At 39.6% G+C, this 26,882-nt stretch overlaps 1 protein-coding gene and 1 long non-coding RNA gene across 5 annotated transcripts in view; one reads left to right on the top strand and one right to left on the bottom strand.

The window, feature by feature from the left end:
* TRDMT1 (tRNA aspartic acid methyltransferase 1) overlaps positions 1 to 25,878 on the bottom strand; it is a 39,792-nt gene extending 13,914 nt beyond the window's left edge. Inside the window, exons 1-4 of one of the 4 annotated variants that reach the window (XR_012774149.1) lie at positions 15,747 to 15,888; positions 7,031 to 7,140; positions 5,275 to 5,351; positions 3,704 to 3,775 (exon numbers count right to left, since the gene is read on the bottom strand). Coding sequence is in view for 3 of the 4 variants with exons in the window: in XM_075492707.1 (XP_075348822.1) it covers positions 3,704 to 3,775; positions 5,275 to 5,351; positions 7,031 to 7,140; positions 15,747 to 15,810 (323 nt within the window). In the remaining variant the exon portion in view is untranslated. Of the gene's footprint in view, positions 1 to 3,703; positions 3,776 to 5,274; positions 5,352 to 7,030; positions 7,141 to 15,746; positions 15,906 to 25,586 lie in introns of those variants that run through there. The other 3 variants (XM_075492707.1, XM_075492709.1, XM_075492708.1) reach the window with 3 other exon arrangements.
* Positions 931 to 7,036, top strand: LOC142405375 (uncharacterized). Its single transcript, XR_012774150.1, has 3 exons — positions 931 to 1,113; positions 2,339 to 2,691; positions 6,784 to 7,036. It is a non-coding gene; the product is annotated as an uncharacterized LOC142405375 (long non-coding RNA).
* Positions 25,879 to 26,882: the final 1,004 nt, after the last annotated feature.

The following is a 26,882-nucleotide window of genomic DNA, read 5'->3' as shown; positions in this document are numbered from 1 at the left end:
TTTAACAATTTAGACCCATAGATATTCAGATTCAAGTTGCTGGGAACATTCCATGACACTGATTAATTCTCTGGTAAGGCTAATGTAGACATAGTATGTCTGCCACGCATTGGGATCTCAGTACAGTATATAGAAACAGAATACTAATGCCACCAGACAGCAGCTCCATGCTTATTTAAGTCAGTAAATGACTTTGGACTTCCGCTGGTACAAATCACAGCAGAATTTGTTTTAGCATGCTCTTAACTACCATCAATTAACGACATTCGCATGAAGAATTAAAGAACTAAAGTGTCTCACAAGAAATTGAAAAATGTACAAGATACTACGTCAAATTTAAAAATACTAAAAATAATAGTGAAAAAAAATAATACTGAACTAAAAAAGCAGAAGCAGCCAAACTCCCTGCAGAGGAATGGAGAATATATCTGTTGGTATGTTTACCCACACTCAACATCACCATCACCTACTATGAAACTTATTTTTCAAGAAATGAATCCAGAGCATAGCTTGAAATGCAAGAGCTCATACAGGATCAACAGATCACAAGACAAGTAATCACTATACAAAGAGTATGTGTTAAGCACTTGGCAGGTATTAACATTACAAATGTGTCTGTAAAAGTAGTACTTTGACGTCTTAGCATTAGATTTCCCTGGGTTATGGCTTGGACACGATAAACAGACAGTAACCAGACCATTTAGGTCAGACTTTGCTTTCCCCCTGGGTACACCAAGGATTTCCCAGGTCTTTCCAGATCTTGAAATTGTCCTTTCCATATCTCTAATATTTGTCTTCCCAGGCTATCTTTGAGCCTCATTTCAGCAACATTTCATTATAAAAGGCTGAACGTAAGTTAGGAACAGCCAAGGGATGAGAAATTATTTTATAGCTTCCATAAACTGAACGCATGCCGTACCAATTTAGAATGCGAAGTGATAATTCCTATATTAAGAATTTCCCTTTTTTGGGCTGAAATAGTCCATACTCTATGTCTGGCAAACATGTCATATCCAGAAAATACACAAACACTATCTCAGTAAAACATAAATCTATTAGAACTGAGAAACTCTGCAGAAGCCACCATCTTGAACATATTACAGACTGCTCACAGTAAGTACTGCCTCAAGAAACAACCTGCCCAAGGGAGATAAGGGGTGTCAGCAGGGTCTCATGGGGTGTTGAGATAAAGTGCCACAGCCAAGCCCAGCTCCTTTGCATCGTCATGACGAAAAACATATGTCCTGCAGTGTCTAAAGCTTTGGTATTGAGAAGGAAAAGCTTCTGCCTTTTATCCAGCTAAGCCCACAGCAACCAGGAAGCAACATTTCCATATTAAAGCACAACAGTGTCCCAAAAGCAGCTAGCCTCTTAACTGTGTCTCAGTTTAATGGGAAGGAATACTGAGGTCAGGATTCCCTTAAGGATAAGGAAGGTACTATTATTCTGACAAATTATTAACTTACACGCTACCTGCTGTTTTTAATTTATCATTTTGAAAGGTCAGTCTGGAGAACTGAGTTACATTCCTTGTTCCAAAAAAGACATCCTTTGCAACTTTTGTGTCGTGGTTTAGCACCAGCCGGCAGCTAAGCACCACGCAGCCGCTCGCTCACTTCCCCTCCCCGTGGGATGGGGCAGAGAATTGGAAGAGCAAAAGTAAGAAAACTCGTGGGTTGAGATAAGAACGGTTTAATAATTGGAACAAAATAATAGTAATAATAATAATGAATTATAATGAGAAGGAAAACAATGAGAGAGAGAGAGAGAGAGAGGAACGAAACCCAAGGGGGGGAAAAAAGGGGGAAAAATTAAAAAAAAAAAAAAAAAAAAGATACAACCGCTCACCACCCGCCGACCAATGCCCAGCCAGTCCCCGAGCAGTGATCGCTACCCCCCGGCCAACTCCCCCCAGTTTATACACTGGGCATGACATCATATGGTATGGAATAGCCCTTTGGTCAGTTTGGATCAACTATCCTGGCTGTGCCCCCTCCCATTTCTTGGGCACCTGGCAGAGCATGGGGAGCTGAAGGGGGGGGGGAGGGAAGTCCTTGACCAATGTAAACACCACTTAGCAACAGCCAAAACATCAGCGTGTTATCAATATTATTCTCATACTAAAATCCAAAGCACAGCACTATACCAGCTACTAGGAAGAAAATTAACTCTATCCCAGCCGAAACCAGGACATTTTGGAAATCCACATTATCTCCCTATTTTTGTGCCTCTGCTAGAAGTGAGGAAGTAATAATAATCTTTCTTTTCACCTATTAATTGTCTAAATTACTAGGCTACAGAATCTGTATTGTGTTCCATTTTGTGTTCTCTGCCATAGATTTCCTAGGTGATCCCAGCCAAGCCACCTAGCCCTTCTGTGTCTGTTCTTTATCTGCTGATGACAAAGGCAAAGAGGTGGTCCCATTCAATGTTGCTGGCTGCAAAAAAGTTGTTTCTGGAAGAAGGATGATGACCCTCTTCTCCCAGTGGTAACAGCAGTTTGAAAGAAAGCCTGTTGTTGGTACCAGTTTCCTTCTGTGCAGGCAGCATTAAAAAAAAGAAAGAAAAAGAAAAAAAAGAGAGCCAGACAGACCTTTCTCTGTCCTCCTCCAATTCTGAGAGCAAGATTAACCAATGAAGGAATATAGAGAGAGCAGCTGTCTCAGCCTCCAGCAGAAGCAGGACTGCCAGGTAAGTGTCTGTAACTGATGCAAATTTTCAGGCTCATGCCAACTGGTGTCCAATGGACATCTCAATCCAGAAGCAGAGATTCCTGCTGGATAACCTCCCCAAGCAACTGCTTGCTTCACTCCCCCAGGAAGGGTTCTTACAGTGGTATACATCTCTTCCCAAAAAAGACTAAAAGCATTACTTGGAACTGATTTTTAACACTCTCAATAAGAACAATTTAGGTCAGCAAAACCCACTTTGTTTGGATTTACTGTTTCAAAATTTAATGCATAAATTATACAAATAATTATGGCTATTTTATTAGGAACTAGGGTCTAACCAGGCAAAAATGACAGATGAACACAAAGACAAGGGCACTGCTCAGACAGTGCAGTGCTATTGGAATTTTTTAGTATTACTACTTAAAACAAGAGATTGTACTACAAACCAAAAATACATAAGCTGCCCCACGATATCTAGAAGCAGCACCAAAAAGACAGAACAGACACTTTAAGAAAGAATGGAAGGGACGAAAGATGTGTTGTATTGTGCAGTCAGTTAACATATTTAAACAAACTCTTTCAAATGCTACCTATTCAGAAGGTGACTAAATGTTGAATGAAAGCTTTTTCGACCCTGTATTTCAAACAATATTAATGTTTCCATGATGCCTATTAGCAAACTATTATATTACCTACTCCTGCTTCTAAATAAAGTCAGTGCAAGTTTGATGTTGAACTGAAAATAAATAACTCAATTTGTTTCATTCATAATATAGCCACAGTTTAAACAGACACACAATAAAAAAGAAAAGCAAACAATGAAAGCATATACAGTAACTATGAGATGATAATGGCATTAGTAAAATACAAGTATTTAAGTTACATACAATCACGGGAAAACAAACAAGTAATACAACACAATACTAGCAGTATCTCTGTAAAACATTATAGATGACTTGTCTCACTGACATATAAAACAGCTACTTAGTTACATCAAAGGCTTAAGAACTGAGGTAGAAGTTCATTTATACCTTGGAAGAATATCAAGGATATAGAGAAAGCTCTTTGTCCGTGGATCTGATACATCACCTTGCAGGCCAATTCTAAGAAAGAATAAAGAAACACCTGTATATTACTTGGAGCAGACTGACATTTGACCTACATTTTTCTACAGAATGCTGACGCTTTTTGCTTTGAGTTTCAAAAAGGGATTCTGCAAAAGCATTGTGTACAGACATGAGGACCTGCTCACGGAGGCAGTGTCCTAAGAAATGCTCTAAGGAATGAAAGTCTACCCTGGAATCCATCAGCTCACAGCGAGATTAAAATTGAAGCATTGTAGTAATTGAAGTAATGAAACCCACTCCCCAGTCTGCAAAGCGTTTAGCATTCTGGTCTTGTCCAGCAAACCCCTAGAACGTACTGGGCTCTAAAAGAACAAAGAAAACCCCACTGAAGTTCCTGGGAATACCCAGTTATTTTATATTGAATATATTAAATTATTCTATGAATTAAAGCCTCAGTGCTCACCATTTTGCAGGATTGAGCCCCATATGAATAACTTTGTAACCAATTTTGTAACATCAAACTGGACAGCTCACATAGGTTATAAAAACAGTAACATAATATAATGATTCCAGGCCTGTGTTCCTCTAAGGTATACATGTATTAGCTCTTAAAAAGAACAAAGCCTTGGTAGAAGACCTTTAGCATGTCTCTAAATTAATTAGTCATAAAAAGATTTTTTTTCATGATATTACAAAAGAAAAAATTTTGAAGGAATGATTCCTATATACATCATAGGTTTGCACAAATACACTTTTATAGATCAGCACCACTTTGAAGGGATTTCTTTTTAATCTTAAGAGCATTCATTGAGATATACTTTCTTACACAAGCAGTTTCATCACCATCAACAGAATTTTTCATGAAGCTACTACTTTGCATGAGTACAGTTACTAGAATCTTACCTCCACTGGTCACTGCTGTCAAACTATATGAATTTGAAATTAATCTGACAAAGAACATCTCAGTAAATTCAGTTCTTGATTAGCAATAAATTTCTCTGTACTATCCACAAAATCATTTCAAAGCCATTATCCTCCTAGTCTTGGCTAAAATAGAAATATTCCTCAGAATAAACTACTTGTGTGCACGTGTGATTTTTCAAAGTACAAATAAAAACAGATTACACTCTTAGTCTCAGGCAGAAGTGAGAAACTCCAATCCTCCTTCTGGAGTTGCCCCAGGGAAAGATTAGATTGATATCTAAAGGGAAAGGAAGCACTCCTAAACAGCAAAATTTTTTAATTTTGCTGTTAGAGGAACAATACAGTATGCAAAACAGGTGCTGCAAGAAGCTTACTTAATTTCAACTGAATTAAAATATACATTAAGAGAAATGGGATCAAGAATTAAGATTCAATTTGCTGCATTTCTTCCACTTCAGTAAATCTCATGGTGAGTAGGGATACAACATTGTTGCTTAAGAAGAGAAAGATACACAGCTGAACCACACATAGCGTCACTCTTGAAAACATTTCTCCTTTAACAGTACATATAGTTAACAACTGCACTTTTCTCCAAAGTGTGCTATATCTACCTTGTAAATGGCTGACAGGGAGGACTCATCAAAATCATATCAAAAGATAATCTGTCAAATTCTTTCAGTGTTATGCCCTGAATAAAGAAAAAAAAAAAAAAAGAATTTTGAGTGTTGTAAACTGTATGAAACTCTCGAGTCATCTTTCAGACCAAACTACCCCTCTTACTTTCACTATATGCTTCATCTAGCAAAAAACTACCTAATCTCCCATTTGACCTAATAATTTCATTCCTTTTTACCTTGGCAAACCATACAATGCAAATATACATTTGGTTCCTTTGAATATGAATCAAAAACACTAATGATGTTAGCATCTGTACATAATCTTGACGTTTTTATCTACTCATTCTTTCAGAAGAGGTGTAGTGGTTCTTTCAGTAGGGGTAGTGGTTCTTTCAGTAGATCACATCAAAATACCAACTAGTTATTTCCTCCAAATAAAGTATCATTATCCAGATATGAAGTCTTTGTACATCAAAAAAAAATTAACATATCCAAAACAGGTGGAAAAATATTAGATCTGCTCAAAAGACAAAACATCTGAACAGGAAAGTAGCTTGAGTGTTAACACGGTCATTTTTACAGGTCCAAACTGTGAGTTTTAACTCTTAGCAGCTCACTACCAATGTATCCTGTAAAGTTTAGTTAATTTTAGTTTTTGCCAAGTAAAAATCCCTCAAAGATATTATATGGCTGAAAGCTCTACTCTGCAAAAGTGTTTCTGTTCAGAGAAGAAAGAATTAGGTCTGTGGCATGAACTAATTACATAGGTAGAAGTTCCTCTAGACTAATTTTAAGCAACATTAGAAGGATGACATACTAAGGGGCCAAGCAGAGAGAGGAAAAGGATAATGATCAAGTAACTATGAGCTAGACAAAGAAATCACCACCTTGCATATTTTGAGGGATATCTAAAAAGCAAATGTAACATAACTGCCCACAGAAACTAGGCAAAAGCTGCTATTTTTCCAATAAATTTAAAGAAGGTCTTACTGACTGTAATCTGCATATTTATATTTTCCCATATAAAACTTTAAACTATCATTTAGCCTGTTATTATTGAGTGCTGAATAAGCAGCTAACCTTTAGCCACCTATTTAAGTCTTACTTAAGCTGGTGTCTTAAAACAAATTCAGTATCTTTTACTGTCATGTTGTAAAACTGTAAAAGAAGATTAAAAAGCATACAGTAATTTCTAACTAAATCCAGGCAAAACCACATGCCTAGTTTGCCCCTCAATTATTAACATAGAAACCAATTTTACCTAGTTCTTCTTCAAATAATTTGGAAAAGGGACAGAATTCCTAAAACATTTTATCTACTGAGCCCACAAAAAAAACACAAGACTGTCCCAACCACTATATTTTCCTTGTGTTTACTGAGCTCAACTATAACTACAAAAAGATGGCATGCCTCCAAGTAATTTAATTAAATTCTTTCAAAATACATGAAAATATTTTTTTAATCTAAAAATATGATTTTTGTCATTCCTTTATTGCTGGTAAGCATTCCTCTTGACTTTTACATAACCCTTCTTGATGCACCAGTGAAGACTTTCAGGAAAAGACTGCAGTGCGATTATCCCTCTAACTTCAACAAACAACCACAGCACGAGAAATCAAGGTATTGTCAAACTGCTATATTCATAACAACATAAATTAAATCTTTGTTTCTCTTATTAGTAACAAGGATAGTGAAGACAACTTACATCTACAAATGCCAGACTAGAGCAAAAAAGACATTAATTACTCACCTCAATTGTCTTTGCCCATAATGGTGTGCTGGGAAAGTTGTGCTTATAAACTTCATTGGCAAGAGTGTTCACATCAACAGCAGCAACAACTTCTGCAGATGTGCAGCTTTCTAAAATTAAAAAAGAATTTGAAAACTGTAGCTTCTCTTTACTACTCTTGGGAAAATGTGTTTGTTCAGTTGCGTTACCGCTATGCTCAAAAATAAAAGGGAAATTACATGATCAAATTCTGCTGTGTTGCCATTAAAACTTCATATGAAAACTATACCATGTTTCTAATCATATGGCCAATACTTCCCTTCCTTATATATCCAAAAAAGGAAGGTAACTGCGCACTTCTTAATTTGTAGATACAGTCACACATAAACTCCAAACAAGGTGCATCTCTACAACGTTCCCACCTGCACTCAGTTGGTCTCTGTGGCCTTAGCTATAGGAACGCAGCCTGAGTCAACCTGCCGAGCCCCACTGCCGCTGCCCGAGACTCTCCAGCCACTGACAACTTACAGGAACTAAAGGTGTTATTTTAAAGTATAATACTTCTCATTGTGAAAAAATGGCACCAATAAATATGTTTGAGGTACATCTACTCTTGCAATAAAACTTTAAGAAGTTGCCTGAAAAACATTTGTGCTTATATTCCAATAAAACCTTGGGCTTTGAATCTAACTGCTGCCTCCTTTGGGTTCAAGGTCCCAAAAATACCAAACGCTTTGAAGGACAACATTTGGCAGCTCCTCTTCTCTTGATATCAAAGGAAGTACTTCTGGACACTTAGAGGTGTTACGGAAAAGAAGAGAGCACAGTGTAACAAATCTGCTGACAGCTAAAATCCTGAAAGAAAAATACACTAAAAAGAATGTAAATAAGCGATTGTTAATTTATAGAGTAACAGAATAATAGGTTCTACAGAAGCTAAAGACTTAAAAAGAACAGTGCTTAATCCACTGCTCATCATGTCACACTATTTATTATTACTAACCACAATACCTTCACTGAGGCTTTTTATCCAGGAAGATAGGCTGTGGTCACTGTTATAACCACAGGCAGAAAACAGTGACCATACTTCCTGATATACAAGACCAGTTTCAACCACCAGGAAATCTACATTACAGTCACCACTACAAAGGCCCTGATGAAACACAGGCGATTTAAAAAAATTTTTTGTAAGCCAAAAGAAACACAGCAAATAGCCACATACCTTTAAGTAGTCTCACAACATGCTCAAGTAACACATTAACAAATGACCTTATGAAACACCTTATGAATTACTGCTAGTCAGCTAATTATTTACAGTTTGAGAGGATGAAAAACCAACTATGATGTCCCCAGTGGATTTAATTTTGAGTGATGCAGTTATCACCCATCTACTATCTTTCAGGTTTTCAAGACCATCTTATTCAAAACTAAGATGAAAGAGAAATCCGGATATTGGAAAGATTGTGGCAGACATTTTAACAGAGACCAACCTGGTTATCCTGGGTTTACTTGGTGCGATAGAGGGCAAAAAGAATAGGAGTTTCACAAGAAAAAGATTTACAGATGACCGCCCATTAAGGGTCAACATACAAATCATTATTTGCAGTTACTGTCTTGACATTTTGACCATAAATTGTAACTAAAGTATTAAATACAGGTGTATCCATGAGGACAATAGAATGACTACACCTGAGATTACAGAACAGGTATGTTAACACTGACATCTAGCGTGAAAAGAACGTTGCCTTAGCAGGCTGACTGTCTCAATTTACAAGCATATTCAAGAACCAACACTTTCATCTTCCTAAAACAAAGCTGTAACACCTAAGTAATGGGAACAAACTTCAAATACTGTTTAAGAGACTGCTTTTCTCACTTACTCTTTCAATTCTTAAAACACGTCCTGACAAGCTGATCCTTACTGTGTGTTCCAGGCACTCCAGAAGAAAAAAAAAAAAAAAAAAAAAAAACAAACAACCAAGAACCTCAAAATATTATCTAAATTAACGTATAGTTTAAAAATGACAATTGAAAGGCAGGCAGTGTGCTTTCTCTTACAACTCATGATTCAGACGCTCATCCTTTTTACTAACATCAATCCAATCTCTCCCTGCATACATACAAGAAAAAAGAAGTACTGAGGATTTGCATCAAGGGACTTCACAAGCCCAAATGCCTGGAAATACTGAAAGACAGCACATAGCTAATAGTAATTTATTGAATCCCCTTGCAATACAACGGTCAGTCTAAACCGGAGATGTTAACCCGCATGGAAGAAGGACAGGAACTTTTACTCAATTATTCCACGCAACATCCTCTCTTCCCAGTTCAGAGACCTCATAATTTTTTCAAAGCTTCTCCCCCTTTTCACTCAAAAGCTGTGGCTCACTTGGGAGTTCCTGTTACAGAACAGACTCCCTCTAAAAGCTGATTAAGCGTATTTCTGTGGAAATACCCTGAAACGCATGAAGGAGCTCAAACAGACAAGCAGATCTCACACATACAACCTAACAAAGAAAAGCTTGTGTAAATTTCAAACAATGTGAAAATGAAACATTTTTAAAGAAATCCTCCTCCTGAAATTTAAATAACTTCAATGTCAAACTGTGATACTCTGTTTTGCTATAGCATTTATATTTATTACTTGAAAATGGCTGTAGGAATGCATCATAAAAAAAGACTGAAAGCAGAATCTAAAAAAAACAGAATCAAGACTGTGTTTAACTATCCCCACTGACAAAAGGCACAAAAGCAACTCAGGAATATGAAAATGCCCCTGAACTGCTGACTTAGTGAGATGTTAAATCAACTCCCTAAAACATATAGCAGAACTTCAATACAGAAACAGACACAGCTCTGGAGACTTTTTTTTCCAAACAAGTACGTCCAATTTTCAAGACACAGCCATTTAAGAGAATTACAACTATGCAGAAAACAATTTAATTTTATGCAGACTAAAGAAAAAATAATACACATTTTCTAAGTGAAACGAAGTAGCTGCTGGAATACTTGATTTGCAATATTCCTCAACACCACAGTTTTTGAACTGAGCCTTCGCATTTCTGAAAGAGATGTTGAAGCTCAAAAGGAAGCCACAGACATGATGCGGAAGTTACTGAGGTGTTATGGCTTATTTTTAGGAAGACTAGATTGTAATACTCTCTCTTGGCTGAAAGCAAGTGAACTCAAATTTGTATCATCCTACTAGGAAAGTACTGATTTTGCACTTGAGTCTTAAAACCGCTATGATCCACATAGCAGAAACTCTTTATCTGTTATTTAAATTGCCTGAAGAGGCAGCAATCAAACTTTGGGTCCCAATTCTCTATTTTGTTGTATACACAATGCTTATAAGCCACTTCAGCCATGTAGTAGCCACTCGAGTGAAAGAGGCGCTGCTGTAATGATTGGAAGGTGCAGCATTTGAAACAAAGGAAGACAAGATGCATGCATTAGCTTCTGATTTGGAAAAAACAAACCCAAAGGGTGTCATCCTCAAACCCTGAAAATAAAATTTCTGACATTACAATATCTGTCCTTTTCCTCTTCAGAATCGATTCCTTTGTCATGTGTTTCTAGCAGACCTTAAAATTAACATAGATCTGTTTCTATTCACCACTGTACTTTTGTAACAGAATCATCAATGTCAGCAGAGCACATGAAATACACGGTGTTACACCAAGGGCAGAGCCTGGCACATCTCAGTGTATTGGAAAATCAGAGCCAGAACAATTATCTATCCTAACATATGGAAACAGATGGAAAAGGGAGATTAGTCACATGTTTTGTCAGTCCTGCTTCCTTTTAAAACAGAGAGCAAAGACTTAATTTCTGAGTTGTCAGCTCTTGGCTGAAATGATTAGGCTGAACTGCCCATGGCTACAGTCAACATGACTATCAGTAAACTTGATACTTGCTTCCTGCAGGATACTTAGCAACTTTTTTGACTGCTCTATTTGTACAGGATTTGTCCATGTTCAGCCATATAAACTAAGTAAATTTACATTATAGCACAACTGGCACCATCCTGTGCTACAAAGGCCTATATTTTAGAGAAGCATTACCTCAAAATGAGTTTAGGTGTAAAAACTTGCTAAAACTGTCAATATTTTTGTTTTGCATTGCCGCTTGCCAGTTTTGTCTCCTTTGTCTCTCCTCCTGAGATAGCGATGCTCAGTGTAATTACACACACCAGTTTATTATGCTGTGCAATTCACAGAGATAATCAAATAAAATTAAGAAACAGAGATGACAGAGTACAAGAGACTCAAATTCTTACTCTGTAAAATTGAAATATAACAACTGCATAGGAAAAGTATATCACTAACTTCATCACTGCAAAATTACGGTATTTTTTTAAAAGATGTCCTTTCATGTTTTATGTATGGAAACTTTTTTCAGTGACCTGGCTGATTACAAACGCTTGTGGCAGAGACCTGGAATCCATTTTTCATGGGAAAAATGCCTAAATTAATAAGCCAGTTTAAATTTGTTTTGGTTGGGAATGAGGAAGAGCAGGCTGTTTGTTTGATGGAAAGTTGCTAAGGAAATGAATTTGTAGCCATAGATTTTCTAAAAATAAAACACTGTATTTTTCATTGCAGAAACTCTGCACTTTATATATAAAGAATACATTCACACACACACACATATATATAAAAAATATCGTAGGTTTAGACATATATGATCTAAAAACATCAACCTTTATAAATCTTGCAAAGTTTGGAGCACAAGGTGGGAACAAGGAAGAAATGCACTCCCATCTCTTAGCTGCCTCAACCTTTCAAGAGTGTGAATATGAACAGACTTTATGACTTCTGACCTTAATCAAGCTCAACTTTCTAAATTACATCTTTTTGCATGTCTTTGCTGTTAAACTTAAAATACTATTATAAAGCATTCAAAATCTGAAACTAGAAATTCTGCATATGCTGAATTATCTACAGCTGAAGTATCAACACAGAGCTAGACAATCCCCAAGATTTTTCTTTTTCAGTTTTGGACTGAAATCTAAATTCAGGAACAGCCTTCTTTTTGCTGTCAAAAAGAACCTGATTTAACTATGTAACTATGTATTAATAACTTCTATGCACTATTAATAGAGAAACACTTGTAAGAGAGTATAAACTTCCATTCATGGAAGTTTAAAATTCAATTATTATTAAAATTCAATTATTTCTTACAGTAGGTGAGGACAATCTCAAAACCAACTGCATACTACCTGGTGCCAAATGCATTCTACTTTAATGACAGCTGCCAAAACAATGAACATCCTCATCCTGCAAGTTCAAGTATATGCTATCCTAAAACTAAGTTTATGAAAGATCACAGCCGAAAAGGGCTTCAAGGTAGAAAAGGCAGTATCAGATTTCCTGGAAAATACTTATTTGCCCATTGAAAACACTGGCAATTTCACAGAAAAGTAGAAAGTTGGACCAGCTCTGCTAAACATAACTGGCCACAAAACTGGCTACATAACACGGCCAGGAACCAACACTGAGCCACAACCTGCCAGAGCTGCAGAATCCCTTTTGTAGAACAACTAGCTTTCCTGGAGCACTGCCACTGAAGTATTCCATGCTCTCCCTCTCTTCTACATGTTCCCATTATTTTTCTTGGCTGTATAGATTCACTAGAAACCATACCAAGAAAATAAAGTATTATACATAATCTTCATCTCCCATGCATCTGGTTTATGAAAGCACTGGCGAAATGGAGGGCTTTCTTTCAAGCTTCATATTTATACCAAAGAAAAACCTTCCAGTATTTCCATACTTGATTTAAATGGAAGATGCCAAACAATCTGCCATTTGCTAAATGATATCCAAAAAATTGTATCAGAGACATTTTCAAATAGCATGGTTTAATGTACACTTATAGGCCTAAAACATGTAAGAAACCCTATTATTAAAGTACTTACAGAGGAACATTCACTTTTTTCTGTTTGATTTCCACCTAAAAGCAAACACTTAAATCCCCCTTGACTTGACTTTGCTCCTTTACAAACTGTGTAAGAAAACTGAATCCAGATGTTCAAGAGATTTAAAACGAGAAAACAGCAGAAAGGATCAAAATGCCTGACTATATCAGTATTCCTGACTGTGATATAATTCATCAAAACCAGTTTTATATAATGACCTGTCATTAAATACCTAATTCAGTGCAAATTGCATAGAACCTTTTTTATTCAAATTGCCTATTAAACAACACTCAAAACAAGATTTTCATCAAGAAGTGTACCGTTTGGACTTTTTCCAAGACAACACAATGCCTATGGGCTGAGTTCTCAAATGCTTCCCCAAAATAAGCACCCAGATTTGAAAAAAAGTTATACCAACTGTAATGCAAATAGCATTGCATCTATCCACTTTGCAAATTTCAGTTGGTATTTAACCATTGAGTACTTTCTAGGGTCATTTACATAAATATTAATTTAAGTTTCCTCTTGTACACAGTCCCTTCATCTGCTTTGGCTGGTACCACTACAAAAGAATCTCAGTCTCACTATTCATACTTATTGTAATTTCTTCAGTCAAATGTAAGCCCAGAAGAACAGAAATTACAACGTGCACTGGCACTGATGCAGTTGTGTTCAGCAAGTTCAGAAACAGTAAGCTTGGAAATAAAGTTACCCTTTCAGGAAATAAAACAAGGGTTTTGGTTAATTCCTTCACCCTCCAAACTACACAATACATAAAGGTGATATATGATCTCAAGCCTTCATATGCACAGTAACTATCAACTGGGGCATCACTCAATCAGTGTATCTTTTGGATACAAGTTGACAGTATTCTGATAATCTTCTAAGGCTGCATTCTCAATATTACCATCCTTTTCAGTATTTGTGTTGTAAATGATGCTTTCTTAGGTGGCCATCCACAAGATATCACATCTGGCATTTCAGTTTATTAACTATTGCAGCACATTACTGAACATCCACAAGACATCTGTTATTATGTTAAGAACATAGCTAGATAATGTTCAGTAAAGATTTGTTACATGCATACACTGACACATGACAAACAGCTGAGTGAAGGACTATGGTGTAGGCTAAGTTTCAGGAAACAGTCCACTTTCTGTGGAGATATGGAAATTGTCTATAACACGTAGATAGTCCCCCATCACTTCAGAAACAAGAGTACTAGAAAAGCAGAGTGTTACCATTACAGCTATATACACTGTATACCATGTATAACACCCTCTTTTCATTCCACAAAAACTCCAAAATCTGCAGTTCCATACAAAGATATATTTTTCTCTTAATATTCTAAGAATGTCTCTGGAAACAAGGAAAACTCATCCTTACAACAGGTGGTTAGGATTATTTACAATAACAATGTAGGCACCTATTTTGTTATGTTATGTGTTTTTATATACTATAAATATATAAAACATATATACACATTCAAGCAAAAATTAGATAGCAGGAAAAATGCCAATTGTATGTTTTAAGTAAATAAATGATGCTAAACAGATTCTACTCTGTAAGCATAGCCTTTTAATATCACACAGCTCCCCTGAAAAATAACAAGATAAGGTGAGTTTTCACCTGATGTTTTTATGACAATGCTCTCTGTTGTACAGTATAACAGAAAAGCTACTAATGCTTGTGAAGGCCGAAGTATTTGAAGGATCGTAGTTACAATCAAATTATTCGGGTGATTCTCGTAAATTATACAGATGTGTGTTGCAACCTGGACTTCGAAGTAACAAGGCCCAGGGTACTTTACAAAGGAAATCAATAGCCCTGGCTCAATTTTTTATTTGGGAAGGCCAAGTCACAGAGAGCCTACAAGACTTACTGAAGGTCACCTAGGCTATGCTTTAACAATTCAGCAAACGGAGCTCCAGGGTTCCTTGTACCAGATCAAAAACTCACCTGGGCACACGGTCTAGCATGAACTCTCTATACGAGTCCAAATTCCATATTCAGTTTTCATATTTATAAAATGTTATACCAACCTCATATAGTCAGGCTCATACTGTCAGGCTCACCTAACTACACACCATGAAAACCAAGTCCATGTGCATGCCTATGGGATACCCTGGCTAATTTGATTACCCTGTGCGTCTCCACGATCCGAATCCCACTGGCAGGGGTGTGCCAGTAAAAGATGGAGCATGGATTAATGAACACAAAATCACAGCCTTCCCAGGAGCAGCTGCCTGGGCCGAAAAAGGATCATGGATCCCCAATTTCCATCCCAATGTGCTCCTGAGTACTTGGTGCCACCCAGGAGACCACAAATGCTTTCGGGCACTGCTCAGTTTACAGCCATAGACCCCTAATGCAAACACATCACCAGCCAAAACCCAGTTACGAATCCCCCTTACAACTCGCACCCATGCAGCCCCTGACAGCAGGCCTGTGAGACAGCACCAACCTCACTACCATAAGGTCACTTTCCTGCCCCTGCAGAGGGGGAGGTTGCGCCTCCGGGGCTTGGAATGAGGGGACTAGGCTGGCCTCCCACCCCCCTGCTTCCTTCCACACGGTGCTTGTGTGGAAGAAAGGGGGGAAGCGACATGTCGGACTGGGGAAGGGGCTACGGGAGGAGAGAGGCCATCTTAGCCCGCCCCGTCGAGAAGATGGCGCCCTCCACAGCCTCCGCTCGGGGGTCGGGGTCCCATCGACAAGATGGCGCCCTCGGAGGTGGAGGCGGGCGGGGGGTCGCACAGCGAGGCTGCGGCGGCAGCGAGCACCGAGGGACGCGCTGGCACGGCCGCTCGCCGGTACCTTTCAGGGCCTGGTGCATCCCCCCGATGCCACTGTAGAGCTCCAGCACCCGCAGCGGCGCCATTCTCCGGCAGCCGGCGCGCGGCCCGGCCCTCCCGGCGGCCTCCCCGAGCACCGCCCGCCCGTTCCGCCGCTCTTTCGTTCCCATGTGCCCGCCCTCCTCCGTCCTCCTCAGGGCCGGCAGCTGCCTGCCAGCCGCTGCGCAGCCCCCGAGCAGCGGCTTAATTTGGCATCGCTAATTGCTCGTTAAACCCCAAAGTGGGCTTAGGCCCGGAGGATGACTGCCCTGGCTTAGCTGCCCTGCTGCCCCCTGACGTGGCCGTGGGGCTGATACTGGCCGGCAGCTCTACCATCTGTGCCCTCCTGGGAGTGGGGGATCAGGAGAAGGCCCTGCTCCCTGCTATGAATCCCTTCGGGCTCAATGTCTCCTGGCCGAGGGCTCCTCACAGGGGCAGGGGTGAAATCCCCAACCCCCTTGCCCTTCCTCAGGCCCTGCACCACCACAGGCTGTCCAGCGCCCACGGGGAGGTGAGGGCCAAGCCCGGACATTAGCGTCAGGGCAGCAGGGAAGGGCAGGCTGGAGTCTCAAATGAATTCGGGTGGCTTGTGCCCGGCCAGGTCACAGAGAAGGGGGACGCAGGGCAGCAAAAGGGGCTTATCCCCATGCGGGGCTGTGCATGCTGGCCTGCTGTCCAGCATGGCAGCTGTTGCGAATGGCGCTCGACAGTTTTATGGGCTTAAGCGTTTTGTGATTTCAGTGTGCAGTGATGTTTTTGAGAAGTCATTTCAAAGTCTGCACCGCTGCTGGAACAGGAAGGAAGGAAATAACTGATGAAACTGTTCTAATCTGCCCCAACACTATGAAATTGCTTTTGCTAAATTGGAAAGGAAGAGGCGACTCAAAGACATCGTTGCCTACGAAAAGTAGTTTGTTTTTAAAACAAATCTTAGACAGATGCATTTACATATATATATAACAACCAGAGTAAATATCTTGCACACTATTATGTGGGTTACCCACCACATATGAGTAGACACTCACCTATGCCTCAGTTTGCAGATTTAGATTGTAAAGTGAAGATGAAACACTAAAAAAAACCCACCAAAACAACCCTGAACATGTTTCTCTAATAATTTTTTGAGTTAACCATATTTTTTGTGTAGCCTCTTAGAAAGCTGTCAAAAATAAGGTGGATTTGAGGAATATTTATTTTTCCTTAGAAGCAGCCTCATACAGCCTGTCATAGTAGCTCCTACCACTTGCCTTTCAGTGGAGGAAGAATTTTTCGCTGAAACTGGAGAGCAAAAGAGAGAAATCTGCTGCCCTTCAACGCAATTCGCCAGAATATGGGACGCAGCAGCTGCAGAAAACAGTGGAATTAGAAACAAAATTTCAAAGTAAGAATATTGGTCTTTGCCAGCTTTTTCGAAACAGTTCTGTCATTCACCTGTGGATCTTCATCATCAGAGTCTGGGGCTGCTGCTTTATTTGTCAGCCATGGAAGTAAGCAGGTGACTAAAACAAGAAGTCCAAGGTCTACTTCTAGAATTTCTGAAAGGAAGTGCAGCAGCCGAGGTACCAGAGGAGAGCAACATGCATTGCAGCCATCAGTGAGACAGGTTGCCCGCACAGATGGCTGACAGAGAAGTGAGAAAGGTGGGTGAATCCCATGGCATAACAAAACCGGGAATGTGCTGGCTGGATGTGCTGGAGAAAACAGTCATGGGACAAAGATGGTGAAGATTCCGAAGAAGAGAGTTCAAGGTGATGAAGGTGGCTACAAAGAGCAAGGTTGTTATCAGCTAAGAAGATACACTTCAGTAGGAGCCCTTCAAAATACAGATGCAAGGTGAAAGTAAAGAAGAAGGCAGCTTTTAGACTACTGAAATTAGTAAAGCTGATGAATGAGTTTGAGCTCCTTGTATTACTATTTCAGCAATCTATACATCACAGCAGTGCTAGATACTGTGATGAGTGGGAGCTGTAGGCAGCTGGGAGCAGTTAATTTATTTGGAGCTGCCCAGTACTGGGAGCAATTAAAGCTACAGAGGAGCAATACTTCCTTATATCAGAAAGGGAGACATAGCTGAGCCCTGTTTTTCCCTCTCCTTTCCCTGACTCCAAGGTATTCTTGCCATTCACACATGGGAGAGGTGGAGTCTGGTGGAGAAAGCAGCAGAGATGTCTTTGCTTTACTGGTGGCAGTAGAACATTCCCTGCTCAGGGGAAATCCTCCACCTACCTCCTCCACCAGGTATCCTCTGTATAGTAAACTGGAGAATCTGAGCAACACGCCTCTGCTCTGGCAACAAAGAAATTCATAAACTAGGTTGGGATTTTCTTGGTGGCTTCTTGCAAAGAATGGAAACACCAAAATTTCCCTAGTGCTCATTTTTAAACAACTGCCAGTAGTCAGTTTTATAATTCTGTATAACTGTGTCTGCCCTAACCTGGTTCTCATTATTAATTGACAGCTGCAAAAAGGACCAAAATGAAAACAGGGAATCTGGAAACAGTTACTTTTAGTGCTCTTCCCTTTATAAATGTAAAGTCAGCATAATAATAACCATAGGTTTTGGATCAGATCTTACATAATAGTATTTAAGGCATGCTGCTTATTTCAGAGATTGGGGCAATGGCCAAGAAGTGCCAACATCTGTAGCCACTTATACCTTTCTTCTTACAAAAAAGCTGAATGATTCCACAGGCAGGATGAGCCCTGTGAAAGTGATAGTTCATACTTCACTCAGAAAATCTTGCTAACACATGCTGCCACTGCCATGGGGCAGGCTAAACAGTTGCTCACTCTTGATCTTGTGACCCCAAAGCAGCCACATGTCTGCAAAATTTCCCAACTGGATCTCTTGGCATCCTGGCTTGTATCAAAAATAGCGTGGCCAGCAGGACTAGGGAAGTGATTGTGCCCCTGTACTCAGCACTGGTGAGGCCGCACCTCGAATACTGTGTTCAGTTTTGGGCCCCTCACTACAAGAGGGATATTGAGGTACTGGAGCGTGTGCAGAGAAGGGCAACGAAGCTGGTGAAGGGTCTGGAGCAGAAGTCTGATGAGGAGCGGCTGAGGGAGCTGGGACTGTTTAGCCTGGAGAAAAGGAGGCTGAGGGGAGACCTTATCGCTCTCTTCAACTACCTGAAAGGAGGTTGTAGAGAGGTAGGGGTCGGTCTCTTCTCCCAAGTAACAAGTGATAGGACAAGAGGAAATGGCCTCAAGTTGCGCCAGGGGAGGTTTAGACTGGATATTAGGAAATTTTTCTTCACCGAGAGGGTTATCAAGCATTGGAACAGGCTGCCCAGGGAAGTGGTTGAGTCGCCATCCCTGGAGGTATTTAAAGTACATTTGGATGAGGTGCTTAGAGACATGGTGTAGTGGTGGTTTTGGCAGTGTTAAGTTTATGGTTGGACTCGATGATCTTAAAGGTCTTTTCCAACCTATATGATTCTGTGATTCTGTGATTCTGTGATTCTTTGACTTACTGAAATTTGGGTATTGTGACAGCTCCTTCCTTCTCCACTCCATGCATATAGGATGGATAGGATTCCTGTAAATCTCAATGAACATTTCATTTGAGTAACAGAGGAGATTAATAACAGAGTTGAAGTCCAATGGACTCTTAACATTTTTTAAGACATGGGTATGGGCTGTTTCATATATCAGTTATGGCTCAACAATATAGCTGTCTTTAAATAACAATTGATAGGCTTTTCTAAAAAGATGTTAGTTTATTCTAAATGAGCACATCTATAGAACTATGATAATGCATTGATGAAGCAGCTATTTTCTTGACTCTAATGTATTTATGGTAAAATATATTTTAAGCAAACTGATTATTTAATGACATTTTTAAAGCCGTTGACATAAGCATGTGATATCAGCATTTTCATTGAGACAGCTTTTGAAAACTCCTGCCTCCTAGCAACTAGCAGCATTTCCTCAATGTAGAAGTTTCCAAAGTTTGCCCACATCTCTGATGAGTGGTATGATACAGGTAATCATGCTCAATCTGAAACTGTTGCCCTGGTAACCAATAAACACATCCAGTGAAACAACTACATGTGGTAAGAGGAACACGCAAATGAAAGCACTGCAGTATTTTCTCTTCTTACAATGCTTTAGAATTGTTAAAAATGTTACAGTTGTCAATGCTGCCAAACAACATCACAGAAACATGCAAAAACCACTGCCTTAAGATTCTGCGTTGTGCTTGGCAGCTGAAAGCTAAAATTACAAACTGTGACTGGACCATGTACTCTTGTCCTCACAGTGAGAAAAAAAGATTTTTACTGTTGTGTTTCTATAATTCACACCAGCAACAAATGCACACAACAAACATGCACAAAACATTTTATAGGCATCTCAAGCCTTCTGCAGGTACACATAACTCTTCTCCCTGCCCTCCCATCTGCAGCAGAGCAGAGACTACCAGGCCAGCAAGGCCTCTGCCTGCAGCCGGCTGTGAGCAGAAGGTTGCCAGTCTGCAGCATGTCACAGGGCTTTATTGATGCCACAATACTGCAGCAGGATAAATTGCTTCAAGCTTCCTTTGAATGTAACCCCTCAATGTAAGGCTACATAATGGAAGCTCGTAGACCTGTTGCTGTGATGCGTTTGTGAGCATTTCCTCTATATTCAAAAAATGGAGAGAGAGCAAGAAAAATCTCTTTCTGCTGAAACACCAAATGTTTAAAAGTGCATTCACAGTGATCAGACAAAACTTCAATACAGGCAAATATTAATGTTGATGGCTGAACAACAAACAACGCTTCTTCTGTCTGAACATCCAGTATAACCTACTAAATACCTAAATGAGGATCAGGAAGAGTATACAAACATCTCAGCTGTCTAGAAGGGAAGCTCACGTTCTGGGTCAGAAATCACTGTGGCTAGGAAAGAATGTGAGGCATGTCACACCCTTGCAATACAATCACTGAATTGAAAAAAATCACTGAGAGTGTCTAGCATAAATTATTGTTTCCATAACCATTGGCCCAGTAGGTTACTAATAAAATTGAAAACCTTTTGCAGTTTATCAAAATCGATCTGTACTGGATGTAATGTTTCAGGAGGGAATTTATCAGACTTAGTTTCCTCTGAAGTGATGCTCAGTAAAGGTAACTCTCAGCCACAGACGTGGTGTTTCTGAGAAGCCTGCTGGGCCGTGCCAGTATGGCTAATGAAGCTTACAATTTTCATTTATAATGCCACGCATCTGCAAGACTAGAAATGAAACCCACATCAAACCAGGTTTGTTAGCCTCTCCTGACGCATTTCTAAGAACTCTATACAGGGGAAATTTATGTAGCTGAAATTATTTGGAAGAGTTATCAGACACAAACATTTTTAACCTTTCTCTTTTCAAATATATTAATCTCTCCATTTCAGGATTTTATTTTCAAGTTCTGGAGCTATGCATATACTCTGTAGGGAATAAAGAATAAAAAGACATTGCTTCTCTAATAAATCTTTACTTTTCTGGTTTAAATAAATTCAAATCTAAATAAATCTGGCCTGCTTGTTATGTTTGGCCTGCAGTGGTCACCCTGGCTGGATGAGAGGCATATGTTTAGATAATGTTATTGACTTTCTTGTTGTACTTACACATTCCAGTGCTTGACCAAAAAAATAAAGGATAAAAAAAGGCTAGTAACCAAAAAAAAAACCTTTGCTGGACTGAACAAAACAGATTCCAAGTTCTGTAAGGCCCGCCACAGTCAGCCAAAAGATTGCTGCTGCAATGAATGTGTTTTGAATCAGACCCTTGAAGGGTCACAGGAAACGGGTGACAGCAGGCACGGAGCCAGGCAGTGTTAAAGGGGGATCAGTTCAAGCCGCTCCGGCAGCATGAGGTAATGGCATGGGAGATCCCAGCTCACTTGCAGGGGCAGGAGGAAACGGCATGGTGCCTGCTGCTCTCTCAGGGGGAGGGGGGATGAGGGAAAGACAAGAAAAAGAGTGCAGATGGTGAGCCTGAATGTGCCTCTTACCTTTTTGCTTAAGGCAGGAACTTTCATCTCCAGCATCCCCATATGATTTGCACATTATAGTGTGCAAACTGAGAACAACTTGTAGCTGTATGTTGGTGTTGGTCATGCCTTTTGCTCACAAGGCCATCTAGTATCACCTAAAGCTTTTGTATACCACAGACTTGTCGTTTAAGGAATTCAGCCCCTGCCCAAACTTTGTTTTTTCATTCAGTCCCATGTGATGAGTTTAATCTTTGACTAAGACTCTAGTTAGCACAGGAAATGAGATTTCTTATGCTGGTCACCATGGTGGTAGGATTTCAGTAGTAGGGTGTTTTCTCCAGAGAGAAAGAAAATCTTTAATGCAGCCAGAGCAGAGCTGTAACTGTGGATTTGCTGAGCTATCTTGAAATTAGATAAACCACAATTGCACACAGTAAGTACCATAAAATCTGCCCACAAAGCTGGGCGTTTGGTGCCTAGGCAGCACAGGGGTGTCGTCCACCCTGGCTATATTGCTGGCACTTTGCAAATGAGTTACTGTAAAGCTAATTTAAAGCTATTTGATACCACTTATGAACTGCAATTACAGAAGTGATTGCACTGTAAATACTCTCTTTCTCACTTTGCATGTCTACAAATGCCTGTCAAGCATACCAATATACTAAAGCTTAGTGGCTGGGACTTAGCTCTTTTCTACCAGAAAGTCTCTTGGAAAATAGTCTATAGAAAAGGACAGATTTGAAGAAGTCATGAGATTTTGTAAGGATAAACTGAAATGAAGGATAAATTGAAAAGTTATTCTGCAAAAAATCGCAGCTAAAATATAAAAGTGTCATTTTTGGCTGCTAAGTCTTTTGGGGTCTTTTCCCCAAATTAAGTATTGCCTCAAATAAGAACAAAAAGCTTTGGGTTTTCCTAAAGTTGAAACAAACCTTTTTTAGAAAAAGGGCTATGAATTTAAAAAGTTATTTTTGCTGAGACAGTCTGGAGAGAGAAGCCTCAATAAGCCTAACCTAAATGGGTCAAGAAAGCCTAAAGTAGTTCTTTGTGAAGAAGAGAAATCTTCTTGCGCAAGACATATGCCAGTATGGATTGGCAGTGTCAATATTCAGCTGTAGGGAGTTGGGCTGATTTAAGACTCCAGCAAACATGTTTCACATAATTCGTAAGAGAAATACAATGGGAAGTTGTTGGAATTGTCTGTAGGGAACCCTGCATGTCAGATGAAGTCCCTGAGGATGACTTCATTGCAGTTACAGTGCCAAGTCAGATGTAGCACTCATCTCCTATGGTATACGACACAGTTGTTCAAAAACTAACAGAATTAAACTCAAGTAATTAATTAACTTACACTGTGCATACTTCCCATCATCATTACCAGTCCAGGCATCACGTATATTGTAGTACAATAGTATTGTGTCCTTCATCTGCAGGATATATCTCAAGATTCCTCTTGATACCACAGAAGTTGATTATTTTCAAAATACAACTGCAGGACAGTGGCATTATTACCATATTCAGGGTAAACCATTCCTCTGTCTTTGAAAGATCCTGACATCTGACCTGCATTTTGTTTCATCCTGCTGTGCTTCAGACTTACATGGTAGGCTTGGTAACTTCCATGTCATGGAGTTTATGGGAAATACCCGATCCATGTCAAATAACAGCCACGAACATTGGCAAAAGTCCAAGAGTCAGCAAAACTAAAGCATCTGCAAAGGTCCTAAATAGTTGCTAGGTCCTTCCTCCTGTCATCCTACACAAGCTCTCTCCCACCCAATGACCCTATGCAAGACCAAATTCTCAAGGAAAATTTCAGGTAGATAGTGAATTTGTCTTTGTAATGGGAAGCAGAACGCCTTTCCACCTGAAAAAATACAGACTCCTCCACTCTTCCAGATATTTGCTCTCTTCCTTCTCCAGCCATATGCACCATCTGCTCTACACATATTTAGTACATTTTCCACCCCGTTCCCTGTAGCCCAACATATTTTATGCATACTGTCAGCTTAAATCTGGATCATCTTCCCTCCTCAATCCCAACTGGACAGAGTATATTCACGCTTGAAAATTAGGCATAGAGCTGGTGTGTAAAAACAGCTTGTCTTCTTAGAAACTCAGTCTTCTCAGCTTTGGGGTGTGTGCACCACTGCCACTTCCTTTCGTAAGGAGCCAACTAATCCCAGAACGGCTAACACAATGTATGCTCAGTTTATGAGTCTCATTGGAACCAAGGATTTGGCACAAGAACTTGGACTGAGGAATCCACTAAAAACTTGGCCCTCGAGGATCTAGTACTGTCCTGCTTGTCCTGGGCATCTCAAAGGAAGAACGGAACAATTGCTGCATGCAATTAACAATTCCATTGCTGTGTCCTGCCTCTTCCTCAGAAAGAACATCATCATTTCCTGGTATATAATGGCAAGAAAACATTATACTATTTATGCTTTGTGTAAGTGATGAAACTGGGGGAGAGAGAAGAATAAAATCACTCCTCAGATTTAATTGTTTTTTGGCTAGAGGAGCTCTTTAAGCAGTTTGCTTTGAAAAAGCTTGGCCAAAAAGAAGTAGTAAATGTCTAACTGACAGGGTTCATTAATGGCATACTAGAATCACTTCTTTCAGCTTTTTCCAAAAGAGAGAATGGATGGATGGATGACTCATCTTTGAAAAGGTTTGCAATCTCAAAATTTAAAACAGGGATCCCAGACATTAATATTATGGCTTCCCATTGTAATGTAACAAATGAATGTTCATCCACGCTGTTGACTTCTACCTGTGCCAACAGCTTACTACAGGGGTAGCAACTGAGCACTGTTCTTGATAGCAAGGTCAAGATAGCGAAGTCAGCAACATGGCAAAGGACAGAAAGAAGCCCCACACATTATATCAACATTTTACATAGATTCTACTGAAAGCTTCAGCTGACTATAAATTAAAATCTTTTATCTGATATTTAAGTTAAATGGTCTTTATAAAGTGCCTATCATGATCCTTGAACAGTTTGTTGGTCTTTGGCAAAATACAAACTTCATGAAGCAAGGAGAGCAGATAGCTAAAATTTCAAATTATCTGGTTTTGGGCAAATCAAGACTGAGGGACTTTGTGTATTCTGGAAATTAGTTCTGCTTAAAGAGTTTCCGGTTGAGCCTCAAAGCATGCCAAACCTCTTGTCAGTTTGGAAAACCTTGTCCTTTATGTCCCAGTCATAGCTAAATATTGCTGACATTCAGCAGCCAGTGCTATTGCTATTAAGTGAAGTGAGACAGATAGAGTATACTGGCTGTCATCCTTTTTTTTGTTTAAGTGATGGATTAAATAAATTGCTATACCTATGACAGAGCTGAAAAAGTTCTCTTTCCCTTCTCTGTGTTGCTAGAACTGTGCATGGTGTTTGAGACAACCATGGGACTCGTGGCAGAGGGCTGTACTGGCTTTGAAAATGAGTACCCGATTTGGTACAGAAATGTCCTATTTTGATGCAGAAAACATCCTATTCTGGCAATTGGAAACCATAGCAGAGGGGAACTTTATGCACGACAACAATAATTTTTGGAAATGTAAGTCATGCAACTGGGTGGCATGAGTCATGTTCAAAACACTTCCCTAGTGATGAAACCCCTGCCAGTTTCATATAGTTCATTTTACATTAAAGCATAATATTGCAGAGAGAGTTGGTTAGTTTTTAGTATAGAGCCTAGTCATTTCCTTGAAAAAAGCAGCAGCTAGTCACACCAGTTTGATATTCTTTGCAACACTGGCAACAACTGTAGGCAACATAACTTTAAAAATAAATTTCATAAAAGAATTTGCCAATTTCTTTCTTAAGACCATAATTAGTCAAGGAAGTTACTCACAAGGGGAGACTTCAATGCCTGGACATTTAGATGTTCTGCAGCTCAGTGGTATTCAAAACCACAAATCAGCTTCTCCCAGGCAGTGTGCAGGGAGACGTATTCTCTGGGTTCAGAAAAATCAGGTCTTCCCTGGACGCACCGGCCTTTCTTGGGGGCTCTTCATTGCACTTAGCTCCCAGCTAAAGGGAGGGACCCACCCCAGCTGAAGATTTACAGCCAGAATCCGTTTTCTGGAAACAGGAACCTTTCTGTTTTCAAAACCATAGTAGTCTTAATCTTTTCAGACCACAGCTGAAGGAGGAAGTGCTCTTTCGAACTAAAAGTTACAGCACTCACTCAAGCGATAGGCCAGAGCACTTGCTGTGGCTGAGCATTATGGAGAGTCCCTATTCAGTTTGCTGTAGGACGTTACGAGTCTTTCACATTCTTCTGTTAAAGCGGGTCCCTTTTGCCTAGAGTTTGTTCAATATTCATGGAGCAGAGGAAGTGTGAAGGAATGTCTCTGTGGCCCCATGCATGCCAGGGCTTAAGGTTGATGAACGGTACTGGAAACAAAAGTGATTGCCTTTGCATAGCAGGATGTTTTTCCTGGATATTTAATATTTATGAGTCATTTTATACCTCCTGGAAGCAGAAACTTTACTAAAAGTGCACAAATCTGATTGATGAAAGTATTCACATCTGTTTAGTCAAGGTCTATAATAATTGGAAAGCACGTTCCATATTTGGACCAAATTTGTCTAGTTTCTCACTGTTTAAATAAAATGACAAATCAAAAAAATGTGAATGCCATTCTTTTCAGTGATGTTTTCAGACCAACAGATGTTTGTACAAGAAAGTCAGGGAAATTCTGACTGTTATGAGGACTTTTTCATTTTTAGCATAACAGATTTTCAGTATAAAGCCATTCAGGCATCTGTACCCTCTCCCTATGCACACCCATTTTCCCTATTAATGAAAGTTACACAACAATATTTTTTGCTACACTTCTAGGTCTTGATTCCGTATTTCATTCTTGGCAGTGAACCAATACATCAGTTCTCTGGCAAAAAGCCCAAAAATGCCAAAATAAATTTTGCAGTGTGAATTGAAAGGCTCACAATAAAAATACCTATTTCTTTTTTTAAGAGTGCCATTGGCTTACTTCTGATCTACCTCTGTAGAGGTAAGTGACATGGCAAGCTGCCCAGGCAGTAGATATACCAGGTATACCTCCAGACTGCGTACTGGAGTTGCTAATGAAAGCATCGCAATAAACAACACAGATGACAACTAATAGTTTATGAATAATCCCCA

Source organism: Mycteria americana, chromosome 2, assembly GCF_035582795.1.
Source record: "Mycteria americana isolate JAX WOST 10 ecotype Jacksonville Zoo and Gardens chromosome 2, USCA_MyAme_1.0, whole genome shotgun sequence".
NCBI lineage: Eukaryota > Metazoa > Chordata > Aves > Ciconiiformes > Ciconiidae > Mycteria > Mycteria americana.
The sequence above is the reverse complement of the archived record's forward strand: the minus strand, read 5'-3'. Positions and strand labels throughout refer to the sequence as shown.